We start from the raw sequence: 25,404 nt of genomic DNA on the forward strand, positions 1-25,404 counted from the left end.
TCAACTAGCTAATATATTTGTTTTAGTATATTAAATATCTGAAAATTCAGTTAGTCACACAAAAGGTAAAGAAAAACCAGCTGGCTCCATCTTCTAGCTATAGAGTGACCAGACAGCAAGTGTGAAAAATCAGGACAGGGTGTGGTGGGGAGGCGGGGTAATATGAGCCTATATAAGAAAAAGACCCAAAAATCAGGACTATCCCTATAAAATCGGGACATCTGGTCACCCTCTCTCGCTAAATCTAATAGGCCATTTGAGACTCATACTGCTGATGATTTCACAAGCAGATCAGACTAAGTAGAGAAAATATCACACTATAATATCTGAATAAGTCAAACATCTTCCTCTTGAAAGTGGAAACAGCAAATATTCATGATGTCAGCAGCAAATGGGACTCAAATGATCTTTTAGACTTTAATTGAAATTACAGCTGAGGTACAAATATTAACATCCCTTTACGTTTCTAATGAACATTCAGGGCTTTAAAACTTAAAATCCCAGCTTTCCATTGGCATAGGCCCTGATCCAGCAAAGTACTTAAGCATGTATTTAACTTTCGCATGCTTTAACTTCAATTAGTGCTTTAAGTTCTTTGCTGAAATGAAGCCCAATGGCATTGCGTTATTATTATTATTAATTCTGGTGGGTTCTGAGAGATTTTACATTTAAATGTTCATTGGTTCTTTAGAACAGGAAAAAATGCAAACCTTTTACTTGATAAACCAAAATGATCTCATCATTCTAAACTTCTTGGACATCTTTTTGAGCAGACTAGAATGTCATACCAAATGGTGCTACTGGGAGAGAGATACTAATATGCATGTGGCTGAGAATTATTGCAGTTCTTGGCTGCTGACATTAGTACAACTCTCCTCAGCATTGAGAGACAAAACCACCTAATTATAGTGCTTAGTTTAGTGTGGTAGTATCTTGTTTGGTGTTAATGAACCACTATTTTACAATTTCAAGTCATAAGTGTGCAATTTAAGTAGTAGCAGCTGTGTTCGGCGCTTCAGTTGTTCAGCAAGCAGCTTATAACTGTAAGCACAACTTTATGAACAGTATTGTACTAGTGCAAATAGCCTCTTTTCTAAGTGGCCACTACTTAGAAACCATTACCAGTGAACACGTGAAAATTAAACTAACTTGTAGTTATGTATAATCATATTGTGCCTTCATAGACTTTTTGAATCTTTGAATTATTAACAACATTTTTTCAGTGATTGACTGTATTCTTTTTGCTGGCAAAATAAAACGATACTATTATAAATCACTAACATGTACAAGCTGGAATGTGCTACAATGAACTTGTGGTTTGGGTTGTTTTGGAGTTTATTTTAGCTATTTTATATTCCTGAAAATCATGTTAGTGTTAACGATTTCCAATTGTTACATTGCAGAAACTATAAGACTGAGGGGCCAATTCTGCACTGGGTTAAGCAATGCTTAAGTGGATGAGATGAGGAATTTATGCTCTAAGAACCTATTCTAAAGTCTAGTGAAGTCAATGGTACGATGCCAAAAGATTTTGGATCAGGCCAGTAAGGTCCATAGGATTTGGGTCATGTCTTGAAAAATAGGTGCTCAAACTGACTCAGCAGACATTGAAAGTAAACTTTATTTTTTACTTATGCACTTTTCTGCTACCTTCAGTGCCATGAATGTGGAATGAGAAAAGCCATGCTTGGGTACGTGAATGTGCTTTAGTGGAAATGGATTTCACCACAAGCTGGCCTTCCTGTACTAGTGATCAGCAGATATTTTTAAAAATTGAATGTCTGGAGCAGGAGTAAGGACCCTACTCAGCACATACTACTCCAGTGCTTGGGAATGAGACACCACCCATAGACATATATCTCTGATACTTCTTCTCCCCTTGCCTCACTCTCATCTTCCCCATGTTTTGCACAGGTTTGTTTGTTTTGTAGGGTTTATTACCTCTGGCCAATGGGTCCAGACATGCTTCCCAGTACACGGGAAGCATGCCTAGAGATTTACTGACACTGTAGGTAACTGGGAGCCAACCCTAGATCTGGATCTGGGGACTGGTGCAACATTCACCAAATAAAGGGTCTCCTTTGTGACTTGGCCCTCTGGCCAGGTCACTGTCTGTGCCTCCCCCTTCCGGGGTTTATCAAAGTCTTTCTTTCATCAGTCCTGGGCAGACTTCTCATTCACTGCCTCAGGTGCTAATCCTTTAGTGGCTGGTAGGGGAACCCCGGCTTTCCCTCTACTCTGGGTTCCAGTCCAGGGGCCCTTATTCCAGGGGTTCTGGGCTTTACTCTCCCAGTCCCCACTGCTGCTTCCCTGGACTGCTTCCTCCCACTCCTGGTTTCCCCCTTTTTCTGGGAGCACCAGGGAGTGACTGCTGCCTCAATCTGTTGCCAGCTTCCTGGCTTTATAGGCCCTGCCTCCTCCTGCCCAGCTAAGCCTGCTTGCAATTAATTCCCTGCTCCCTGGCTCTTCCTCCAGGTGCAGCCTGTGGAGTGAATAGCCTACCTGGCCACATTAACCCCTTCCAGCCCTGTTTAAGTATTCTTGTATAACCTTCCATCCTCTGATACTTTCAAAATCTGATCCATATGCCACCCACATTAGTGATAGCTGATACTATTTACATTTACATTACAGTAGGATCCTAAGGCATCCATGAGGATGGGCATCTCAGTGTACTGGGTGCTGTATAAGTACAGATAAAGTCTCTGCTTTTTATTTATATAAATGTGGAATCTATTAAGGTTAATCTTTGTGTGCCTCTGCATGTTTGGATACCAAACTACCAATAGGTAAACGTATGTTATATGGTGGTCTCATTAAAGGATTTGGAGCAAGAAACTCTAGACTCCTAGACCAAGCTATGACAATGGCTCCTGTGTTCTTGGATAAGTCACTAACATCTCTGTGTCAAAGTTTCCCCACAGGTAAATTGGAGATAGTAATGGTGCAAGATGTGCATCCTTATAGACACAATATTGTGAATAAAGGTTAAATCCAAGAGCTAAAGCAGTAATGTGGGATTAATTATTGTCTGTAAAGCACTTTGAAGTTGAATAAGTGGAAAGTATTACTGAATAGAGTGTAAGTGTTTGCAAACCACATTTTTAAAAAAATGGGCAATCAGATAGGCCTCACTCTAGACCTATTCAGACTTCACATGCTATTCTTGTAGTTATGGACAGAAGCTAATTGGACATGCTGATGTTGTTTGAGCTATCAGCAGCTTTTAATACCAGCAATCACTTTCTTCAGGTCAAAATGTAATACCCATCTCCTTGGCCTAGATTCCCACAATAACACTTATCTCCGAGCAGAATAACTAAATCAATAGATGAAGCTGGGAAGGAAAAAAAATGAAATTCATGTGCCTGGAATAAGGGAAGAGAACAAAATATCATCTGGGGGTAGTGTTTTGAAAAGAATAAATCCCATTGAAAGTCAATAGGATTAGTGCGCCTATCTGCCTGAGGCATTTTTGAAAATCCCATGTGATTTCATGTAATTTTTACAAGGTAAATACCACAATGATGAGCTCATAATACACAGACAGACAAACATCACAATTGTCAGTTTGGGTCCTATGTAGTCTTTCATTGACATGACACTGGTTCTTCTAGTGCAGTTATGATTTTTGTAAAATAATTTTCAGAGCAATTCTATCTGGCTCTTGAAGGCCAAGCCCCATCTCCTCTTTATTTCCAACCAACGAACAAAATAATCTGATTTGTCAATATTGTTTTATTTCGTTCCTGATAGGATATTGGAACATGCAATTATTCTCTAGGTTAAAACTCATTCAGACATTTTTTGGTGGAAACCAGGAACATTCAAATGTCCCTAAAAATCAGAAAATATTTTTTTTTGTTCTTTCCTGTTATTTCAAACTATCTCAGAACCTGATTTGCCATCTTTCTGTTGAAATTAATGTTAGTATTCCAGAGTAAGGCACTGTGCAATGTGAGTAAAAGTGGCAGAATAGGGTCCTAAATAATTTGGGTTTTCAAAATAGCATCTTATAATGTAACACTTAGAGCCTCTGTATTAGAGCTAACCGATGCTGCTGGAGTATGTGTATGAGGAAGATGAGAATGTTGTAGGTATTTTTAATGTCATCTTGTGAAACTGAAAAAAAGACCCACTGTTTAATAAAATAATAGCTTAATTTAGATTCATTTGGAAAGTGAACCAAAAAGAGGTGATAAAGAAGATGTGTAGAATGGTTTGCTAGAAACCTAGATAATGGCATATAAAAGTAGAAAATGGTGCCCACAAATATTTTTCTATTTTATTTCACACAATATCTAGTGTTAAAAGATCATTTACATTCTACTTAATAGGAATGTTCTGCTAAAGTGACTAAATATTAACTAATAATAGCCTAAATGATTATTAATTCCTTTGGTTTTCATTGTAATAATCTGAATGGTATTAATGTCATCAACAGTATTCTAGGGGATGTCGACTGTAATTCAGTATTAATTAAGTGGATCATTATTATTTTAATGCTAGTAATTAATCACCAACTAGCATGAATAAAACAATATTAGGTTCCAAGCCCTTGTAACATCTAACTAGCCCATGGCAGTAGTGAACTCAGAAATGCTGCTGAAGGAGTTAATTTGAGTTAGATGGGAAGTTTGAAAAATCAGAGGGAATAAGTATGTGACAATACAGTAACTGCAGTTATGGTCAGAAATATGATAATGTAAAAATGACACCTTCTTACTTCACAGATCTGCTCCCAGTTTGCTTTTTGTTCCTGTTAGGGTTGTAGAACCCGCAAAGCTATTGGAAAGTGAGATGGAATCTGTCCCAGCTCTCCCATCAGCAGAATTACTAAATTCTTATTGCAATATCTTTCCCTGGAGGCATTCAGGTTTCAGGTTACCTGCATCATCAACATGCCTCAGTTGGATTAGAATGTCTGATGATGGTATCAGAGTAGGAATGAACGTTACTTGATCCCCAGTTGAGTGTGCAGGGCTTGCAGCTATGGAACTGTGTTTTTAATTGTGTACTGAAGACATTTGATACGGAAACCATTGAGAACAACTGGGAAAACCCATAAGTCTGTGTCTGAGTGGGAAAGAGGGAAGCTTTATCCAGCAACTGAAGTCCTAAGGGCCATGTCGTGGACCATCCTGTGCACTCCACCGGTGATCAAGTGTGTATGAGGCACCTCCTTACACCTCTGCATGGTTACCAGCATCATGCATAGCAGCATTTGCAGAATTGCTGCTACTTCTCCCACACAGGGAGATAGAGGTAGAGAAAGGGCAGAGCTTTAGTTCTCTCCAGTGGGCCAGATGACAATGATAACAGGACAATGGTAGTCTATCCATTGATTTCAGTGGCTCCTGGATCAAGCCCGCAACTGACAGACAGTGAGCACACAAAACTCCCATCGAACCTAGCAGGAGCTTTACATGTTCAGTGTCACTTAGGAGTGGTCGTAGAGTTGGTCCCTAAGTGAAGGATAAGAATTTAATGCTGTCTAAGGAATCTATATTCTATAATTAAATAATAGCATTGATATGAATAGTTGACACCTTTATTTTGAATTTTGTTTCTCTTATTTTTGTATTTCTTTCTTGCCTCACCATGACAGAAGTGTATTGGTTCATCATGTAAACAGGGAGCAATAGAAATAAATGTAAGCTGGTATAGTGCTTACCATTGTTTCAGTTCCATGGTTCTGTGTAATGGCTTGTGTTCACAACAAGGAAACAAATAGATAAAAGATACTCAACACCAAGTGGATGTTTTATTGTATCTGTGCTCAGTGTTGCTTTTTTTGTACAAGTTATTGCAAGCCTTTGGCAGTGAATCGTTATGAGCAGTGTGGATCTGAAAGTAAAGCAGTATCTGTCAGTAAGGTTAGCTCTTAACTGAAACCTTAATTTAATTTAAGAAGAGGAAAAACTCACAACACACCAATGAAATTCAGGAAACTTCACTGGAGTTGCCTTAAAAAAAAAAGAAAAAACCCTGTAGCCATTATTAATAAAACAAAAATAAAATAAAACATTCAGTATAAAAGTCTGCTTCTAAAATAAACTCTGGCAAGCTTAATTCTTGATGTTATAGTTAAATAAATACGTATCTGATTAACTTTGGACTGCAATTCTTTGTGCTTGTATCTCTTGAGTAAGAGGTCATATAAACAAGTGTGTTGGAGGTACAAAAGTGACCTTTGCAGACAATCTACACCTTGGCTTTATGAAGTCTGATAGCACTGAGGTACTCTGGTCAGGTGGCTGAGGTTAAACTTAGTGAACTGGTCTGACATAAAGTGATGTAGGGTAAAATTTTCAAGAGCATCTAAGTGATTTAGGTGCCTACAACTTATTCAAAGTCAATGGGACTTTGGCTACTATGTCATTTAGGCACCTTCAAAAATGTTACCCAAAGGGACCCAAATTATTAGAAAAGAATACTATGGGTGGGTGTATAAAATATACAAGCTATGTCTATCCTTATGTACATCCCATGTACTTTTCCAAGTATTAATAATACATGGAACCCATACCAGTGCCAAGTGTCTACATATGCAGAGCTGGGCACAGTTAGACCCTGTGCGTAGGCATATATCTGCATCCATGCTGCCCCATTTTTGGTATAGGATGGTAGCACTACCATTGCAGGGACAGCATCCCAGGGACCTATGTGTCACAGGAGACACTCTGGGAATTGTCTGGTTTTGTGTTGCTGGTACTAGCTGCCACCTTCACACATTTGGTGATGGCACCTCTCACTCACCTCTCCTTTCTGCCTAACTGTGTGGAAGACATAGAGCCAAGTCCATAATGATATGGTTCTGCTCCTGCTTGCAGGACAAATGTTCATGCAGGTTCATTCCCTGATACTGCATGGAATAGGTCCAGAAATAGTTGAGATGCTGAAGACAGCTGACCAAGAGGATGAATGTAAATCCACTATAGTCTCATGGAAAAGATATGTTGAATTCTGCGATTGCAGTGGTATGCCCATGGCTGGACTGCCACTTCTGGTTGCGGAAAACCAGCACAATATGGTCAGGCCACATCGTCTTGGAAACCTAGAAGGATGACCAATAGCTGCAGAACTTCCAGCTGAAGAAACATACCTTCATGGAGTTGTGTGAGGAGCTTGCACCAACCCTCCAGTGCCACGCTACTCAGTTTCAGAAACTCATAACAGGGCAGGAGGTGGCTACAACACCTGACAGCTACTGGTAAGTTGCAAACCAGTTTGAGATTGGGAAGTCAACTGTCAAGATGGTGGCTGTATAGGTTTGCCAGGCTATCAATACTGAGATCTACCCACAAGTGATTGCCATAACCCAAGTCCCTGTAATTATAGCTGGATTTCAGAGGAAGGGGTTTCTGAACTGTTCAGGGGCCATCGATGGAACATACATCCCAATACTTTACCCACCAAAAGGGGCAAGTGAGTATGTGAACCAAAAAGTTACAATTCGTTCATTCTCCATGTCTTAGTGGACCACAGTGGTTGGTGCATGATAACCAATGTTGGCAACATGGGAAAAGTCCATGATGCCAGGGTGCTCAGGGGATTAGGATTGTATTGCAGTGGGAAAGAAGGGAGTTTATTCCCCAGAAATGATGTGGTTATATACAGTGTTTCTAGCCTGACATTTATTTTGGGGCACCCCGCAGACCCATTCCTAACTTAGCTCATGAAGTTGTATCCCAACATTGCTGATCCAAGAAAAAGAGAATTCAACTACAGACTATGTAGCTGCAGCATGGTAGTGGAGTGTGTGTTTGGGAGGCTGAAAATTTGTTGATGATACTGGAGCCCTCTGGATAGCAATGTGTCCTATGCATTTTGCATAATAGTAGTATGCTGTGCCTTTCCCAACGTATGTGAGAATAAGGGGGAATACTTCTGGACTGAGCAGGCACAGGAGAGGCAGCCAGATCCCAAACATGTGTACACAGCTCCTAGAGGGCAAGGGAAATTTGTGGTGCTATTTGCTTGCACACCAGGGAACAGTGGGGAGCCAGAAGGTGATTTTGGACTGTACCAAGGGACACCAAAGGACACTATGTGATGCTACAGTGCTGCTGTAAAAGCTCAATAGAGCATTGCTATATAGTTGTGTTGTGGCGTCCATTGGTGGGTTTTGATCCCTGCAGCTCATGTTAATGTACCAAATGAAAACAGACCATTATGTGAGGGTTGCTTCTCAGAGTCAATACCTTTGGCTGTGGTTTTGGTTTCAAGAGTGTATAAGCACTTCAGTGCCAGCACTAAGCAATCTTTTTGTTATATGTTAACAACTCTGTTTCATAGTGCTCTCTGTGGAGTACTTAATCATTCTGAAAGTAACTGAAAAACAGTTCTGTAAGGGTTGGGGCGGGGGCGTGGCTTCACTCATTCCTTCCTCGCAATGTTTTCTGCGACTAGTGATCACAGCACTGATCAGCTGCTATGCAAGAGTACTCCTCTGGTTGTATATCGTGACTGTTTGATGGGGTGAAGGAGGAAGGGTCGTAAAAGCACTGCTCAGCATCAGATATCAGTGTTAATTTAGTTTTGTTTCCTTTCTCTGTTTTGTCAGTTAAATTATTGACAAAGTCATAAAGACATTTTAAGTAAACTTCTCTGATTTTTATTCTGGTGCGTTGGACAGTAACAGTTTTCTCAGAGCTTTGTTCATTGTCATAAATCCTGCTCTCTCGCTCTTTCTTTTTGTTAAAGATTGGGAAATTCATGGCGGCTGGGCGGAAGGAGTTGTGGAGGGACAGAAAATTCAGTGTCTTTCTATGGCATCACTGCATTAGAAAGTTACAGAACAGATAGTTATTTGCTGTGCACGCTGCTGACGTGTGAGAAATATCCTATTGATGATACTCGGAAAGCAAGGTGCCTACACAAGTGAAGTGAACAATAACTTTTATTTAAAAGATCTATGGAACATAGAACAGAAATGATTTTTAACTGGAACTGCGAATGAATCAAAAACTGGATTGAATTCCCTGAGCTATGTGCAAATATTACTTTCTGTGGACTTGTCTCCTTGTCCTTCCCCTTCCCCTGACAAAGGGGGAATAGCTGAAAAAAATTATGTGGGAGAGATGAGGGGACATCTTCTGCATGAAGTTTGAGGGATGAACACTGTCTGAGCTACAAGGCATAGCTTAGGCTCATTGTTCCACTTCTGTATGCTTGGGGGGGGGTTTCTCCTGCAAGGGCTTTTGGGTACCAGTGAAGGATGTTGTGCCAGGAGACCAGCATGTTAGTGTTGGATCAGCAGCAGCCTGCGAGGCATCTGGAAGAGCAGTAGGGGGAGGAGGAGGTGCTGCCTGTTTCCAGACAAGAGCAGTGTCACCAGCAGCAGGTGAGACCCAAAAGCCAGGGCCGCCCAGAGGAAGGGGCAAATGGGGCAATTTTCCCCAGGCCCTGGGCCCTGCAGGGGCCCCCACGAGAATATAATATTCTATAGTTTTGCAACTTTTTTTTATGGAAGGGGCCCCTGAAATTGCTTTGCCCCAGGCCCCCGGAATCCTCTGGGTGGCCCTGCCAAAAGTTTTCCACCACTAGTTGTACTAGTGACTGGATGAGTTCATGATCCTCTGCCCACTGGGCATACTCCCGTTCCCTGTGGCATGACTCTAGGTTCAATAATTGGTTCATGAGTGCCCCACCCTGCCTAAGAGCTTGATTGTTCCATACCCAAATAAAGCAAAACTGTTCCTGACTTGTCTTGTGTATGCCAGTGAGCAAATGCTTCAGGTCTGTCTGCCTGCCTCTACTGTCTCTGCTGGCAGAATAGGTACCCTGGTGGCATCAGAACATACTGCTGAGTCAAACACAAGGGTAGCGTTATATTTAATTTCTCCTTTGAAGGAACCTAAGAACACCCTTTCCCCAACACACACACAACTTAACTGTGCTCCTGAAGGCCACAATGTTAATACTTTTTAATATCGCAGGAATGCAACTGTTTACAACATCCTTCCTTCTCAGACAACATTTGCAGCCCACAAGGAAGGAGCTGAGGCAAATAATGGCAAGGTTCCCTCAGTACTGTTATTAAAATGTTGTAATGTTTACAGTGTATCAAGGAGCCATTTGGGATGGGGTTGGTTCCTTCTGGGGGTACATTACCAGGCATTTAATCTTGAAAAGACAGGCATCATTTGGAGAACATAGCAGTTTTCGAGGTATTGGGATGGAAAAGAGCAGTAGTTTACCAATCCCGGGGAGGAGATCTGGCCTTCGATGCCAGTGCAATGTTTCTTCTGAAGTTCGCCTCCCTACATATTGGTGAGTGGAGGGGTTTTGAGAGCTATAAAGGTGGACCAAGCACATTTGCCCTGTCAATGAACCAGAACAACCAACTTCAATCTCTCCTACACCAAACATTTGCTGAATTATGCTTACGGAACTGGGAGGCAATTCAAGAGGAAGTTGACTGTATTTTAAGCTAGCTGATCGAGTTCCATAGAAGAGGAACAAAGAACCACAACGAACATCGACCCACCCTCTAACCTTCCCCGCATCACCAGAAAGTTCAGGCCCATGTCCAGCGACCAGCATTGGAAAAGGACAGGGAAACGGAGAGTCATGCTGCAAGCGCATTTTTTCCCCTGAACTTTCAGATTGACACCTCAAGCTTGTTACCTCTCTACTGCTAAGAGACATATCATTCTGTGTGTGCAACTGGCAAAGTAGATGCTTCATCCACCCTATCTTCTGCTGGCTACTGCAGAGTGGCTCAGTGCAGGGAAAGGCCAGACACCAGGGACTGGGAACAGTAATAAATATTTGAAATAGTCACAAGGAGAATGAATGACTATGGCTTTTGCTGGACAATCAGATAGCTCCCTTTCCCCTTCCAGATGTTGGCAGGCCAGCACCCAAGCCACCAGTCACCCCCAACCTGCTTCCATGCAGCTTCCATTCATATGGGGGTGGAAAGATGGGGAATCAGTGGGATGAGTGGTTTGGGGTCTTTGAACAAACATAAATGTCACAAATCTGTTATTTCCCCACCTGGACCCTTTCAAACCCACTCCCTCTCTTCCTCCCTCCTTTTCAGTCTGCACAGCCCAAGGGCTATCAGTCTTAGTGCTGGCCAAGAAAAGCACAGACACAGGAGCACAGTGACTGCTTTTTAATTATCTGTTATAGCTTTCACTAAATACTTTACAGTGATGTATGGAATTTCAATAAAATAACTGATTTACAGTTGTGTCTGGCTTGGGGATCATGTCAGATTGGAGCAGGGAGCTGAAGGCAGGGGCCTGTTTCAGGCATGTATCTCTGGAGGAAGAGGGAATATTTCCAGGGAGTGTGGGGGTGTATTGTAACTTACCAGCCTTGGGTTCTGGTTCCTGCAGTGGCTCTGGGTCCTCCCCAGGCTCCTCAGGGAGGGCTTCCTCAATCAGGTCTGCCAGGTAGAGGTGTAGAATCACATGCTCCTCTTCCTCCATGACTCCCAGGGCTTCCTCAGGAATTCCTCCAAGGTCCCCACTGCCTGTCATTGGTGTCACATCATATGATGAGGCCGGTGGGGTTGAGGATGGGGTCATAAGTCACTAGTCACTTCAGACTCTATTCTTGCAGCCCTAGAGAGCACCTAGTCCAGCTTGTCAGAGCATGGGCATGAGCTAGATCCCCCTCTGCCCCGAGAAACTGTTTGTCTTTCACCATTGGTACGGGAGTCTGAGGTGCTTCATGAGCTCCTGGCAGTGGGACAGAGTCCGGTAAATGCCCACTTCTTCCAGCCTCTGAAAAATCTCCAGGTACAGGTCTGTGCTCCTGTTGGGTGAAGTTGTAAAGGATGGTGTATTCTGACCACATATTGATAAGGTGTGCTCCAGAGACCAGGCAGCAGCTCTTGTAATGTGCTCCATGATTGCTGATAGATAGAATTCCCCCAGAAAACTGTTCTGAGGTTCTCAGGTCACTACTACTGCTGACCAAGGGTGGTCAGGGACCTTTGCCTAAGATTGAGGCAGCAAAAGATTCAATGCAGGGATGGCCCTGGAAAACTATTGATACTTGTGACCTTGTACACACCCTTAACCTACATCTGTACTACACTGCAGAAAGGGTATGAGGCTATGCCCCAGCAGAGGCATGCACTTACCCACATCCCTCAGGTGTACTAGCTTTCTTGCCCTTTACTCTCTTTCAGGGACATGCTTTAGGGCTTCAGATGTGGACAATAACATGGTTTTGGCATAACAATGTACATGTAACTATGTACAGTTGCAAGCGTAGACGTAGCTATATAGACCCACATCTTATGCTAGTCTGTGTGTGTGTGTGTGTGTGTGTGTGTGTGTGTTTACATCCTTGCTTGGTCCATTAGCTGGGTTTGAATATGGGACTTTCAGCACTAAAAGTATGAACCTCCACTGCTTGAGCTAAAGAACCCTGTCTAGTAGCTAAGAGCTGTATGTATCAGCTTCTAGAGGGGGACAAAAACTCAAACTTTGCTAGTGTCATTTACATATGCACCATTCAAGCCCTCAAAATAGGAGGTGCATAGGCTTTGTGCTGCTCCTCTGCACAAAGATGGATTTCACCTGTATGAATTCCTACCCAGCATACATATTATAATAATATATTTTAATTTTTTGTTCCCATATGCTTCTGAATACTTTAGCAAAAGATACATAATTAATACAAATATGAAACAGGGCCACATGCCATAACAGATCTATAAAAGAAGAACAGAACAAAAATACTAGTAACCTCCATTCCACACTTACCAGAAATACACCTCTCACAAAGATATCAGCCCAACACATATGGTGCCACCACAACTAAACTAAAAATAGAAAGTAAGGAGACTGCTCCAAAGGATATCAAAATGGTTTATACTGAACCCAGAGAGCAAGAGAATTCCGAGTCATTGGTGGCAATCTCTGCATGCCAGTTCTCTCTAGACACCACTATGGTATCAGTCCCCAGTGACCTTGAGATGGAATCTATGGATTATCTCAGTGAAACTCTTCATTTCAATTCTGGTATCTTGATTCTGCAGTGATGGACACATTATAAATGGCATAGATGAGATTAGATACTTTGGAACAATGTCTATTCAGAACTCATTTGTTGTCACAAGACATAGGGCAATAAGTTTCCCTCAGGTTGACTAATTCTACTATCTGTTATTTAGTCATTAAGGGTAACACCAATCTCCTGCCTCATGGACGCAGTTCAGTTGCTCTGGAGGATATATGTATAGACAATGCAAAGGTATAGAGAGCCTTGCTAGGGATAAACACAGCCTTCAGCCTGTGGAGATCGGGAAATCCCATGAGAGGGCTCACTGGGCCGTAGTAACCTCTGTGGAGCTGCTCTTCAGCCACTCTGCATCCTGGATGGATATACCCACCCACCCCCTCTGCTGCCCCAGACATTGAACCAAGCATTTGGGCCTGATTTAGTAATAGCAAGCATCTGAAGCACACTGGCTCTACAATAGGCCGGCAGTGCAGCCATCAGAGCACAAACGTTAATTTAATGGGTGAAATCACCTGAGCAGTTATAATACAGCAGAACCCCATTCATCTGACCTAACTAGGACCGGGGTCAGATCAGATAATCCAAAATTTTCATAATCAGGAGAATGGTCTAAGGGCTTTCTGTCCATTATTTTAAAGACGCAGAGTTGCTTTTAAACTAGCTGATCCCTCCTGGAAAAGCATTAAAATACAGCCCCCTTCTTTATTTTCAGTATACATGAACCGTTACTTCTAGTAACCAGTACCAGTTTTTAAAAATGCAGAAATGATCATTCTAAATTGCAACAACAGCAATATCAATGGTAACATCTAACAACAATAACAATATATCATATGCATAAAGTATCACATTAAAATACAATACTGTATATAGCACAGTGGTAGGTACAGCAGCACTCGTGTTGATAATGGCTGGCAAAAATCTTAACAGTTTGCATTGTTTTAGATGAAAGGGTCTCTTCTTCATTGCGCGATCAGGGAGTTGCTTCATCAACAACCGTTCAGTGTGCGCTGGTTGTTCAGTTAATATGGAAAGCTGGCTAATGGAGGCTTGGGTGAACAGGGGTCTACTGTACTATAGCTGAAAGCAGCTGCAATCTATTCCTAGCTGATGGTCACTTTAGAGAATTACCATATAAATGTACTGCAATGGAATAAGACTAGTACAACTGGAGTAGGCCATTCCAAATACCCTACTTTTCTTGTGATATCCATGCTTTCCAGGTGCCTCAGTTTTCCTTCTGTGATATATTTAATAGTATGTGGAACAGAAAATACTTTGGAAATGTAGGAATAATGTTTTCCTTTACATTCAAGGTAATCTGCATACTCTCTTCAATGTCCAACATATTGTTAAATGCTTGGTGTTTGGATAGTAATTTTTTCAAGGGCATTTTCCATCTACATTGTATATGGAATATTTAAATGGATAAAAAAGGGATGATCCAGGGCCATGAATTATTATTTATTTTCTATTTATTAAGCACTGCAGAATGCAGAGAGGAAGACATAGTAACTATCCTAAGAATTTACAAGTCTTTACAATGAGAACTTTTCCATGCAAGTATAACAAATTATCTCCACATCTGGCTTTCTGAGGGAAGAATTGGGCACAATGTGTCCACCTCAAATATAACATAATTTGTGCTATAATGCTATATCCCCCTCACCCTTGCATTACATTATCACATATCTCCACACACTTTCAATGCCAGCTTTTTAATGCATGAATAATTCTAGCAATTGCCTACCCAGCCAAAGATTAGACATCATGAAGTCATAACATTTCACTCTCATTTGAATTATGATATTTGTAAGAAATGTTTTTAAAAGATCTAAGTTACCATCATCCTCTGGATCTTCCTGCCCCATATTTGTTTGGGTTTTAAACTGTAAGTAGAACTAACCGGGAAAAAATTCTCAATTTTGAAAAGTTCAAAAAATATGTTGTGATTTTTATTTTTTGAAAATTTCCCCGCATAAAATTTTGTTGTTTTTACAACTAGCTTATGGAGTGGTCAAATGCTTTAGTAAATTTGAAATTTGACTTACAACTTTTCATTAAAAGTTTAAAAAACATTTTGCAATTTCTTTCAGTAATTTTTGCCCAGATATAATTGTGCAAACACTTCAGGAACAATCTGTTTCTGATTTGTGCTTTGGGTAGGGTGCCAAGCACCATGCTCATGCTTAGTAAATAAATAACCATTAACAAAAAAATGATACAAACATTCTGACACTTTGGGTTACATGAGTATTCTGGGAACTGTGGTTCCATTCGTTTCCATTAGAAGTGTTTGGAAATCTAATTTAAAAGAAAATCTATTTAAGATCGCAAATCATAGCTGTAAACCTTAGCATGCATGATAAAGCCAAAGAGAGACTCTCCCAAGGCATCCCCCTGTCTGTGGTAGCCCTCAGGTCAGCCAGGTAGTCATGAGTTCTAAAGGCTATTTAGGAATGATAATACCAGCTGGGCTATGTTGTCTATTTCTCTTAATAATACAGGACTAGATGGAAGGATGATGTGTGTCCCCCTTGTCTTTCCTCTGGCTAGCCCACTCCCTTACCTTGGCCAGTCAATTTCTATCCCCTCCCACAGCATGGACCTTAGACTATGTTAAGAAGCATCTGTAGGGTATTTGTTGGGGAGGTGGAGGGGGCATGTAGGGGATGGTGATATGAAGATAGCTATACCCTCTTTCCATGTGTAATGGGGTGGGATCCATGCAAAGAGAGTACCTTCTGCATGCGGATACATGGGTCATAATCTGGCCCCATGTACTAAATTAATATTAATAACTGAAAGGTCTGTATTAGAATAAAAGTGCAGTTGTGAAAAAACTGTTAAATGTAATGTAAGGCTTTTCACCCCTTTTGTGAATGGGTGGGAAAATGTCAGTTTTCATTTGTTTATGTATTATTCATATTTTCCAGAAGTGTTTTTAATGCATTGTAATTTATAAAATTGAAAGTAGCGAGTCACAAAATAAGAGGTATGAGAAGAGGTGAAGTGGCCAGTTCCATCTGATGTGGACTGAATGTGAGCAAAAGTCATTTTGACATATCTGGAAACTTTGTCAAGCAATGAAAATTGCATAGGCACATACCTATCAACCTATTAATTTTCAAAACAAAACCCCAAGAAAGCTATTTTACATGTGAATGGGATATAAGCTGACCTGCACAAAATTCAATCTGAATAAGCTTCCAAGATTGTCACTATATCTATGGTGCTCAGAAAGTCTGAGTCACCAGGTTGAATTATCACCAGGTTGGGACTCACAGGCAGGTACCATCCAAATTTTAAGTTATCTGCTATTTTTGGCTTTTTCACACACGTGACTTTACAGCATGGGCAATCAGTTATTTGCATTTATTAATGGTACGAGAAAGAATTTAAAGCTATTCTGAAACCTACATTCTCAAATTTAGAGCTACAGTTAGAGGCCCTGATTCAGAAAAGCAATGAAGCCCGTGGTTACCTTTGCAAAAGACTGTACTTAAGCATATATTTAAATTTAGTCATGCACTTAAATCCCATTGAGGTCAATTAAACTACTCATGAGAGTAATTGTCACCAATGTGAATGAAGAGTCCCAATCGAGCCCATAATTATCAGCAACATACTGTATCACCTTCTACACAGGCATTATTAATCTGGCATATTATGGTAAAATATTTCCATTCTCCTCCATGTACCATAACTGTTTTACCATAAATGGCCCAGTAACAAGATATACTTATCAGCCAACTGCAAATGTATTAAGATTAAGTAGCTACAGCACAATTCTCAATACATATATAACTACAGGAATTGATGCCTGAGCCAAAACTCTTTGAAGTCAATGCAAAGACCTCCATTGTATTCAGTTAGTATTGGACTGAGCCTTTAGTTCTTACTATACAACTTTATTTTTGTTCATTTTTTTGTGTTTTTAAGGTTTAAAAAGTGTTTGTTGTTGTTTTTTGTTTATTGATTTCACTGAAGAGAGATACCTGAACAAAATCTACCATATCTGCTGTCAAATATATTGAGTTTGTAAGGAAATTACTGTACACATGGGTGGGAGAATGGGTCCATAATTCATATATCTTTTTTTATTCTTCAATTTTCAAACTTCATATTTATACAACAGGGCCACGTTACTTTCTTGTTCTATCTCTGGCCAGCATCTCTCTCCTGCATGTAAATAATATCTCTATGTAATATGATGAGTAAGTTCCAGAGGAAGAAATGTTATTTGGACTTTGTCCATCTTTCCTAGCTTGGTACATCACCTTCCTAAAGGTTGTGTTGCACCCAGGAAGGAATGAGGTAGTGTAGGGAATGTTACTTTGCTCTTTCCTTCCTTCTCTCTGACCAACAGAACACAGAAGAAGGAAATGGTAAAGAGCTTCATGACTTTTACAAGTATAATGACCTCTCTAAATGCTCACAAAATGAGGCAATTTTTTCACATCCACACAAATTTTTCATACATTTGTGGAATGGGTTTAAATTTATGTGAATATACCTCACCACCTTACTGCTGGGCTGGAAGGGTAAAACATGGAGTCCCTTCCGGAGCTGACATGAGTATCTCTCCATGACTTCTAAGGAGCCATGGCATGCAAGGATCCTACATTCAGCATTCCTTGTCCCTCACTCTGCATGCAAGAAGGCTCTGGTCCCACCAGCGTGGAACAGAAAAGTTCTGAGCTTGTTCCTGAACTAAAGTCCTCAATCTGCAACTCAAAAGCCGGTCACCAAAATATTCTTCCATTTCTAATTATTCTTTATACTTCAAATTTTTTTTTGAAAAGTTTATTTATAATCTCTTTATAAACACATCTAAATAAGATTTGATCTTCAGCAAAATAGGTTTCCGCATTCATTTTTTGAATGTTTCTACAGTTTTGGATTGTTTGAACTATTTGCATAATACACAACATTCTAACCATATCTTTCCATTTCAGGAAAGCATAGATTTGGGTGAAATCATGTTTTCCCTTTGCTATTTACCTACTGCTGGACGAATGACGTTAACAGTAATCAAATGTAGAAATCTCAAAGCCATGGATGTAACTGGCGCTTCAGGTGGGTATGCTTCTTTTCACTTAACAGCGTGGAGTTCTGGTCTGAAAAGTGGCTATATCAAAACAACAACTTCTTACTCAACAAATATGTGTATTTTGAATATGCTGAGTCATATCTGCTCAGTTTTGTGAAAAAAATATGGTGTTTTTTTTCCTGCTTTTTCTTTTTATTAGCTGTGCAGAGACAACATGGCTCAAAAAGAGTAAAATGAGGATTCTATTTCATCTTTTGCATGATCAACCAAATTGTTTACAAAGTTCCAAACAATTCTGTGCAAAGCCATTGAAAGCAATAGCCATTGAGGGCACTCACTGAAGACAATGGGATTATGCAGGTATAAGAGAGGGCATAATTTGGCCATCCCAACATTGATTATGTTGATGCTGAGTGAGATAAAACACTGGTTAGCTGTTAGAGTTCAGGCTGAGTTTGCAGGACTGTTGGGTTTTTTGTTTTGTTTTGTTTTTAAAGTCGTAAACTTAAACTAGATACAGAAAGTGCTGTGAGACAAACATGTAAATCAACAGTCTTGTTGTACCAAAGACACTAACAAAATGGAACTGCTCTTCAAAAGACACTCCTTTAGTGGAGCATCAAAAAATCTCTATATCCAGTGGAAAGTTTTGATTTAGTTGACATTAAATTGTACTTTGATATTCACCTACAAAGTTTTGGGGTTTGTCTGTTTATTAGTTAATTAAGTTTTGCTTTGTTTTTGGATGGGTAGGACAGTGGGGATTACTCCATCCTCTTAAAATAATAGCAGAAGATAATTAAAAGAAAATTAAACATTAAAAATGTGGGAAGAGATTTTCCAAGGCACACAACTCCCATTGACTTTCAATTGGAGTTAGGTACCTAAATGCCCTCTGCACTTTTGAAAATCTCCTCCTTTTACTTTGTAACTAATATGTTTATTACATGAAAACTTCAAAAGAAATGGTTAAGATGGAGAGGACTAAATTAGAGCTACTGGCTGTGTGTGATGTAGGGGTGGGTGTATCTATTCTGTTTGCTTGCACCATTCTTTTGAGTAGGCAGGAAATTGAAATTGCAGAAGAGACAGCTCTGGTTGTCTATGTCACTAATACCTATACAACTTAGGTTTTCATTAATGTTAACCTGCTAAGAATTTGCTGCTCTTTCGCTTTACATTTCAACTGCATTGAGACGAGTGTATGAAAATGACTTCCTGTTACTCAGATCCGTATGTCAAAGTCTCATTGATGTGTGAGGGTCGAAGGCTGAAAAAGCGGAAAACAACTACAAAGAAAAACACACTTAATCCAGTTTATAATGAGGCCATCATTTTCGATATCCCTCCAGAGAATGTGGACCAGGTCAGCCTCTCCATTGCTGTGATGGACTATGATCGGTAAGTGCAATTTGTTTCCTGAAAATATTAATCTTCAGCAAGTGGTTACCTCATTATTGCAATTGATTTATTATTTTAACTGCCTGGTTTTTTAAGTAAATTCAATGTCGCTAAAATAACACTTTTGAATCCTCTGCTGGAGGATTCAAAGCTACCATAGTTTTCAGCGTTTACTTCTGTTAATCAGTGTCATTAATGATGGTAGGGAGAAAATTAAACATGACTGAAAATTGTCTTATAAATGTAACACATGTTAACAGTGTGAGTCTTTGTCCATCCCATCCCCATCTTCCCCACCCAACCCTGTGGCTATACCATGCAAGGGGTTTGTAAGTCTGTAAAACTTCCAGCAAATGGAGTTATTCCTTTAGCTCAAGCAGTAGGAAAAGGGGAAGATAAGTATCATCACCTGTTTGAGAGAAGAAATGAGAAAGAGAGAGGAAGTGACTTGGTCAAGGTCACATAACAGATCGATGTCGGAGTAAGAGCTATTAAGCATTTAGCTGGTGTTAAGATTTTTGCCTGTCATAGTTAAACCCCGGAATGCCTTGACAAGAAGGATAGATCTATCTTTTATGTTTCTGTACCTGAGGTTCTAATTATTATAACACACTAAAGATGAAAAATATACTTAAGGTCACCAGTTACTCTTGGATCCTGCATGGACCCTCATTCTTCCAATTCCCACTCATCATTCCTCTCCCCACAAGTTAAAATACAACAGCAAAACATGTAACTAACTAACCAGTGACATTCAAAACCTACTGACAACTATATGCAAGAAATCAATGGATCACCACACTTATCTTTGTAGAGCCGGTAACCACCCCAAATACACCAAGAAATCTGTTAGCTACAGCCAGGTACTTAGATACCACAGAATATGCTATGCTCCAAGTATAAAGTTTGGGATGCACACCTTAACACACTTAAACCACCTTTACCAAACAAGGACATTCCACCAGAGAAGTAAATCATCTCATGGAATGGGCCACCCAAATACTCTGAGAGAGCCTGGTCCAATGCAGAAATAACCCCCACCCTCTGACTGCACAACTCTAGTTGTCACCTACCATTCCGCTGGAACCCACACAGGGTATCATCCAACAACTACAACCTATATGCCATGGGGATCCCATCTTGAAAGAAATCTTTCCTGAATCCCCACTTCTGGCCATCAAATAACCTGCCAACCTCTCCAAGCTCATTATCAGGCAAGCTCCCCTCAGACCAGGGCACACCAACTCAAAGTGGCACCAGACCCTGCCAGAACAACAGATGCAAAACCTACAGACATATTTCTAGTGCTACAATGATCAACACCCCCCACAACACATCTTTCAAGATCCACGGGTCTTACACATGCCTATCACAACATGTGGTGTACCTCATCCAGTGCACTAAATGCCTCAGTAACAAATATGTGGGTGACATCTGACAATCACTGCACGCTTGAATATACTCACTCAGGAAAATGATAACAGACAAAAACACTCTATCACCTGTGGGTCAGCACTTTTCACAAAGTGATCTCTCTATATCAGGGGTCAGCAACCTTTCAGAAGCGGTGTGCCGAGTCTTTATTTATTCACCCTAATTTAAGGTTTTGTGTGCTGGTAATACATTTTAATGTTTTTAGAAGATCTCTTTCTATAAGTCTATTATATATAACTAAACTATTGTTGTATGTAAATAAGGTTTTTAAAATGTTTAAGAAGCTTCATTTAAAATTAAATTAAAATGCAGAGCCCCCCAGACCGGTGGCCAGGACCCAGGCAGTTTGAGTGCCACTGAAAATCAGCTCGTGTGCTGCCTTCAGCACGCGTGCCATAGGTTGCCTACCCCTGCTCCGTATCTAACATCTCGGTCCTCATCCTCAAAGGAAACCTGCACAACACTTTCAAAAGACAACTCTGGGAGCTTAAATTCATAACTCTGCTATCACTAAAAATCATGGACTGAACAGAGACATAGGATTTATGGTTTATTACAACAATCTATAACCCACTAACAACATCTTCAATTGCTTTGCTTCCCCTTCCACCCTGCCTTCCTTTATCCCTGTGGTTGGAGGGGTGTTAATGGGCTACTTCACCTTGAATGGTCCCTTGAAATGTGTGTTAACTACTGGTGCTAAACAATCTGTTCCATCTTGTATTTAGCTGTGACAATAAGTAAGTTTCCCAGACCTGAAGCAGAGCTCTGTGTAAGCTCAAAAGCTTGTCTCTCTCACCAACAGAAGTTGATCAGATAAAAGATATTACCTCACCCACCTTGTCTCTCTAATATCCTGGGACCGACACAGCCTCAACACTGCATACTCAAAACTATGGTCATTTATTTGTATGTTAACCCTGTCTCCAACTCTTTGCCTGTTCTTTGGGGTTGTAAGTAGAGCCCTGCACCAAATTTGTATCTGCATCCAATCTGTGAACATGGTCCATGGATATCTGCATCCACAGATTCAGATACCTGTGGATATAAAGTGGATATCAACAGATTTGCATGGCTCTAATTGTAAACTTCCCAGGGCAGGGCCAATTTCTTCACCAGTGATTTTATAGGTCCTAACAAAATGATGCCCCAAACCTGACTGGGACATATATAATATATAACAATAATGATTAATAAAAATAACGTGCACACTTTGGGCATCTTCAACAACATTTTGCACTAAACCAATCAAACTGCATTATGGGTCAAAGATATTAATAAATCTATCTGCATTAAAAAAAGCTTTCTCTGCCCTTCTGTAATCCTCAGAGTAGGACACAATGAGGTGATCGGGGTGTGTAAGACAGGACTCGATGCTGAAGGACTTGGAAGAGATCACTGGAATGAAATGCTGGCTTACCCTCGTAAACCTATTACTCATTGGCATCCACTGGTAGAGGTAAGAAGTAGAGTATCTTTATAGCCAACTTGTTGCTACATCTCTCTGTATTTAATAACTCATTTCCAAGAGCCTCTGAGAATCACGACATCACTAAGGTAGAGACCTTGTGGAAGAACCTCCACACCACTTAAATCTTGCCTAAGAGTTGTGGGGGTGGGGGGAGAAAGGGCTGAATGGCCAAACAGGGATGCCTGACCATACCTTACATACTGCAGAAAAGCACTTTCCACTGCCCTGCAAAGGCTGGTATGGAGATCCACTTTGGGGCAGGCCAGGGGTCAGAAATTGACCCCGGGCTTCAGAGATGGATTTTACTTCCTCAGCCTTCCTGCACTCCACTTGAATAGGACCTGAAGTTTCTTATGTTTGTGGAAAGAATTTTCTCTAAGTAGTGGACAGTCAAAAGAAGTCTATGACTCGGTTCACGTCTAAAGAATGCTTGTATTGATTTTTGCTGTTATTTTAATCAGTGAGGTTCTGATTTAGGAGTTTACTTTTGATCTGAAAGTATTACTTCAGAAGTTGTCTTGCTCTGCTCTCAAGGTTTTGAGATAAAGTTCTTTCCAACCTTTTTAGCGGCTATCTATTGTTTATTTTGAGATTACCAAGGGTTGCTTAAAATTACTTGGGAGTGGCAAATGTAAATATTTCAAGGGCAATCTTGTTCTGATCTGAAATCATTAGCATTAAAGAGAGTTGTGTAACTAAAATATTGAGTTTAGATTTCTCCATTAAGTAGGCTGAGTTGTGGCTGCACACCAGTAGCCACATACAGAGATGCTAAAACAGTCTCTTATTTGAACCCTCTAATCCTAATGCAGGGAAAATTCTGTGTGTAACTGTGAATGTTGAGAAGATCCCCTTCCATATCTTAGGATCACATCCTGCCAGATGCATAACACCCATTGGAGTAATGGCTTTAGGGCTGGGAGGGTGCAGGCTGTGTTCATTAGGCAGCAGGCCAGGATTGGGGTCAGGGGGACAAATGTTGTTCACCCCTTCTCTTCAATCAAGCCTTGCAGATAAACCAGTTGAGAGCTGATGCAACCTGAGGCAGCACAGACTATTTCATGGCTCCCTCTACTGTGGGGAACCACCCTTAAAGAAGCGTCAAGGGCTGTGGCAGCTGGGGAGTGTCTACTGGAGCTACACTCTCAGGGAGTGTGTGAGAAAGAGGAAGCTGGAGCCAGAACAGTTCAGAGGGCACTACACAGAGGTTCCTGGCCTCCTCCTGGATTCTCCAGCACATATGCACGGTTTGGAGACAGAACTGCAGCTCAGTAGATGGTGAAGCAAACCACACCCAAATGGAATGATTCAGGGAGAGTCCTTATGGGCCTCCCCCCCGCCAAAAAAAGTTTCCTTACCATGGTTAATTCTCCAGGAGGGTGTGTCCTGAGGCATAAAAATTACTTCAGATTAAGTTTTCATTTTCTAAAAATGTCCTTTTCATTTGGGGTACAATTCAGCTCCTTCTTTTGGAGAGGGTTCTTACAACTCTCTCATCCTCAGAAATAACCATGATGAGTGGAGAGATCTGATGATGATTGTAAAACTAAAACTTTTCTTTCAGTTACCTGGCCAGGCAACCAGTTTTGATAGCCAGGGGTCTTGTTCATCACCAAAACCACCACCTACACCCTAGGGCACAAGAATGGATTCATCACATCCAGTGTCCAAGCTCCATGTCCATCACACCTACATTAACAGAAGGTTTGGCTTCCTCAGATGAACTGTATCCATATTTTTGTATTAAAATAGATTTTCTTCCTGTTCTAAGTCTTATATTACAGTTTATAATAATTTCTTAAGAATGAATTTCACTTGAGCCAAAATATTCCTTCCTTATGCAAAGATATTCATTTTCTCACTCTCATAAAATATTGTTTTAATACAACCTATTTCTTTGCAGATGGAAGGAAATAAAAAAACAATACATATATACTAGCACTTGAAAACAAATGGAACTTATGATACTATTCCTTTTAAGGCAGCAAAATTGTCTTATACAGCACTTACCTTGTAATTTGCCTCTAAATTATAAATTTTGCACTAAATCATATATGACCATTAAAGAAAACCTTTAAAGCTTTTGATGTACTAGAAAAAGATAATTCTAACAACATAAGGTCCAGTTTCTCTATGATTGTCTTGAATGTTACTGTAGGCCTGCACCAAAGCCCACTGAAGGCAATGGAAAGGATCCTACTGAATTCATTTGGTTTTAGTTCAGGTCCTATGGACCATATCCTGCAAATGAATGCATGTAGTTGAACCCTTACAACAATCCTACTGACATTATGGAGACAACTGTGCATTATTTAATATCCAAGCAATTTTGACTGGATGCCTTGTTCGCATGGGATTGGTTCTGTTCTGGTCTTACGAATTCAATAGGACTGGAGGAGTGTTTTTCTTAGAATTAGGCTTCCAGTGAAAAGACTTGTGATTATGGATTTGAAATTTGCCTTCTGTCAATATAGTGAGGTAGTGTTAAGTGTTACTACTTCATAGAACATTCCTGCTCATAAACTCAAGAATATTCAAGGAAAGAAAATACAAAATGAGTGTCAGTTAAAGCTAGTTGGTTAAAAAAATTAATAAATACAGTAACTCCTCATTTAACATTGTCCCACTTAATGTTGTTTCAATGTTATGTCCCTGCTCCATTAGGGAACATACTCATTTAAAGTTGTGCAATGCTCTCTTATAACGCTGTTTGGCTGCCTGCTTGTAAGATTCTGTGACAGAGCAGCAACTTTACAAGGGAGCATTGCACAAGTTCCGCTTCTCCGACAACCCCCCTCCCTCCCAGCGCTTCCCCCACCACCAAATTTGGCAGTGCTTAGGACTTTATGGAAGGGAGGGACAGGAGCGGGGAAGCGCCATGTCTCTGCTTCTCCTCTTCCCTCCCAGAAAATCCTAAGCGCTGTGAAACAGCTGTTTGTCGGTGCTTAGGACTTTCTGGGAGGGAGGGGCAGGAGTGGAAATGTGGGGCTTCTCCACTTCTCCCCCTCTCTCGTAGCACTTCATGCTTAGGACTTTCTGGGAGGGAGAGGCAGGA

At 40.6% G+C, this 25,404-nt stretch overlaps 1 protein-coding gene across 1 annotated transcript in view; it reads left to right on the forward strand.

Annotated features, from left to right (window-relative positions):
- The window catches only part of SYT10 (synaptotagmin 10), a 48,685-nt gene extending 24,589 nt beyond the window's left edge, over window positions 1-24,096 (forward strand). The window contains exons 4-7 of the mRNA XM_032796146.2: window positions 17,949-18,069; window positions 19,273-19,444; window positions 22,208-22,337; window positions 23,914-24,096. Coding sequence (XP_032652037.1) covers window positions 17,949-18,069; window positions 19,273-19,444; window positions 22,208-22,337; window positions 23,914-23,985 — 495 coding nt within the window. The 3' untranslated portion in view covers window positions 23,986-24,096. The remainder of the gene's footprint in view (window positions 1-17,948; window positions 18,070-19,272; window positions 19,445-22,207; window positions 22,338-23,913) is intronic.
- The last annotated feature ends 1,308 nt before the right edge of the window (window positions 24,097-25,404 follow it).

The sequence above is a fragment of the Chelonoidis abingdonii genome, chromosome 1 (assembly GCF_003597395.2).
Source record: "Chelonoidis abingdonii isolate Lonesome George chromosome 1, CheloAbing_2.0, whole genome shotgun sequence".
NCBI lineage: Eukaryota > Metazoa > Chordata > Testudines > Testudinidae > Chelonoidis > Chelonoidis abingdonii.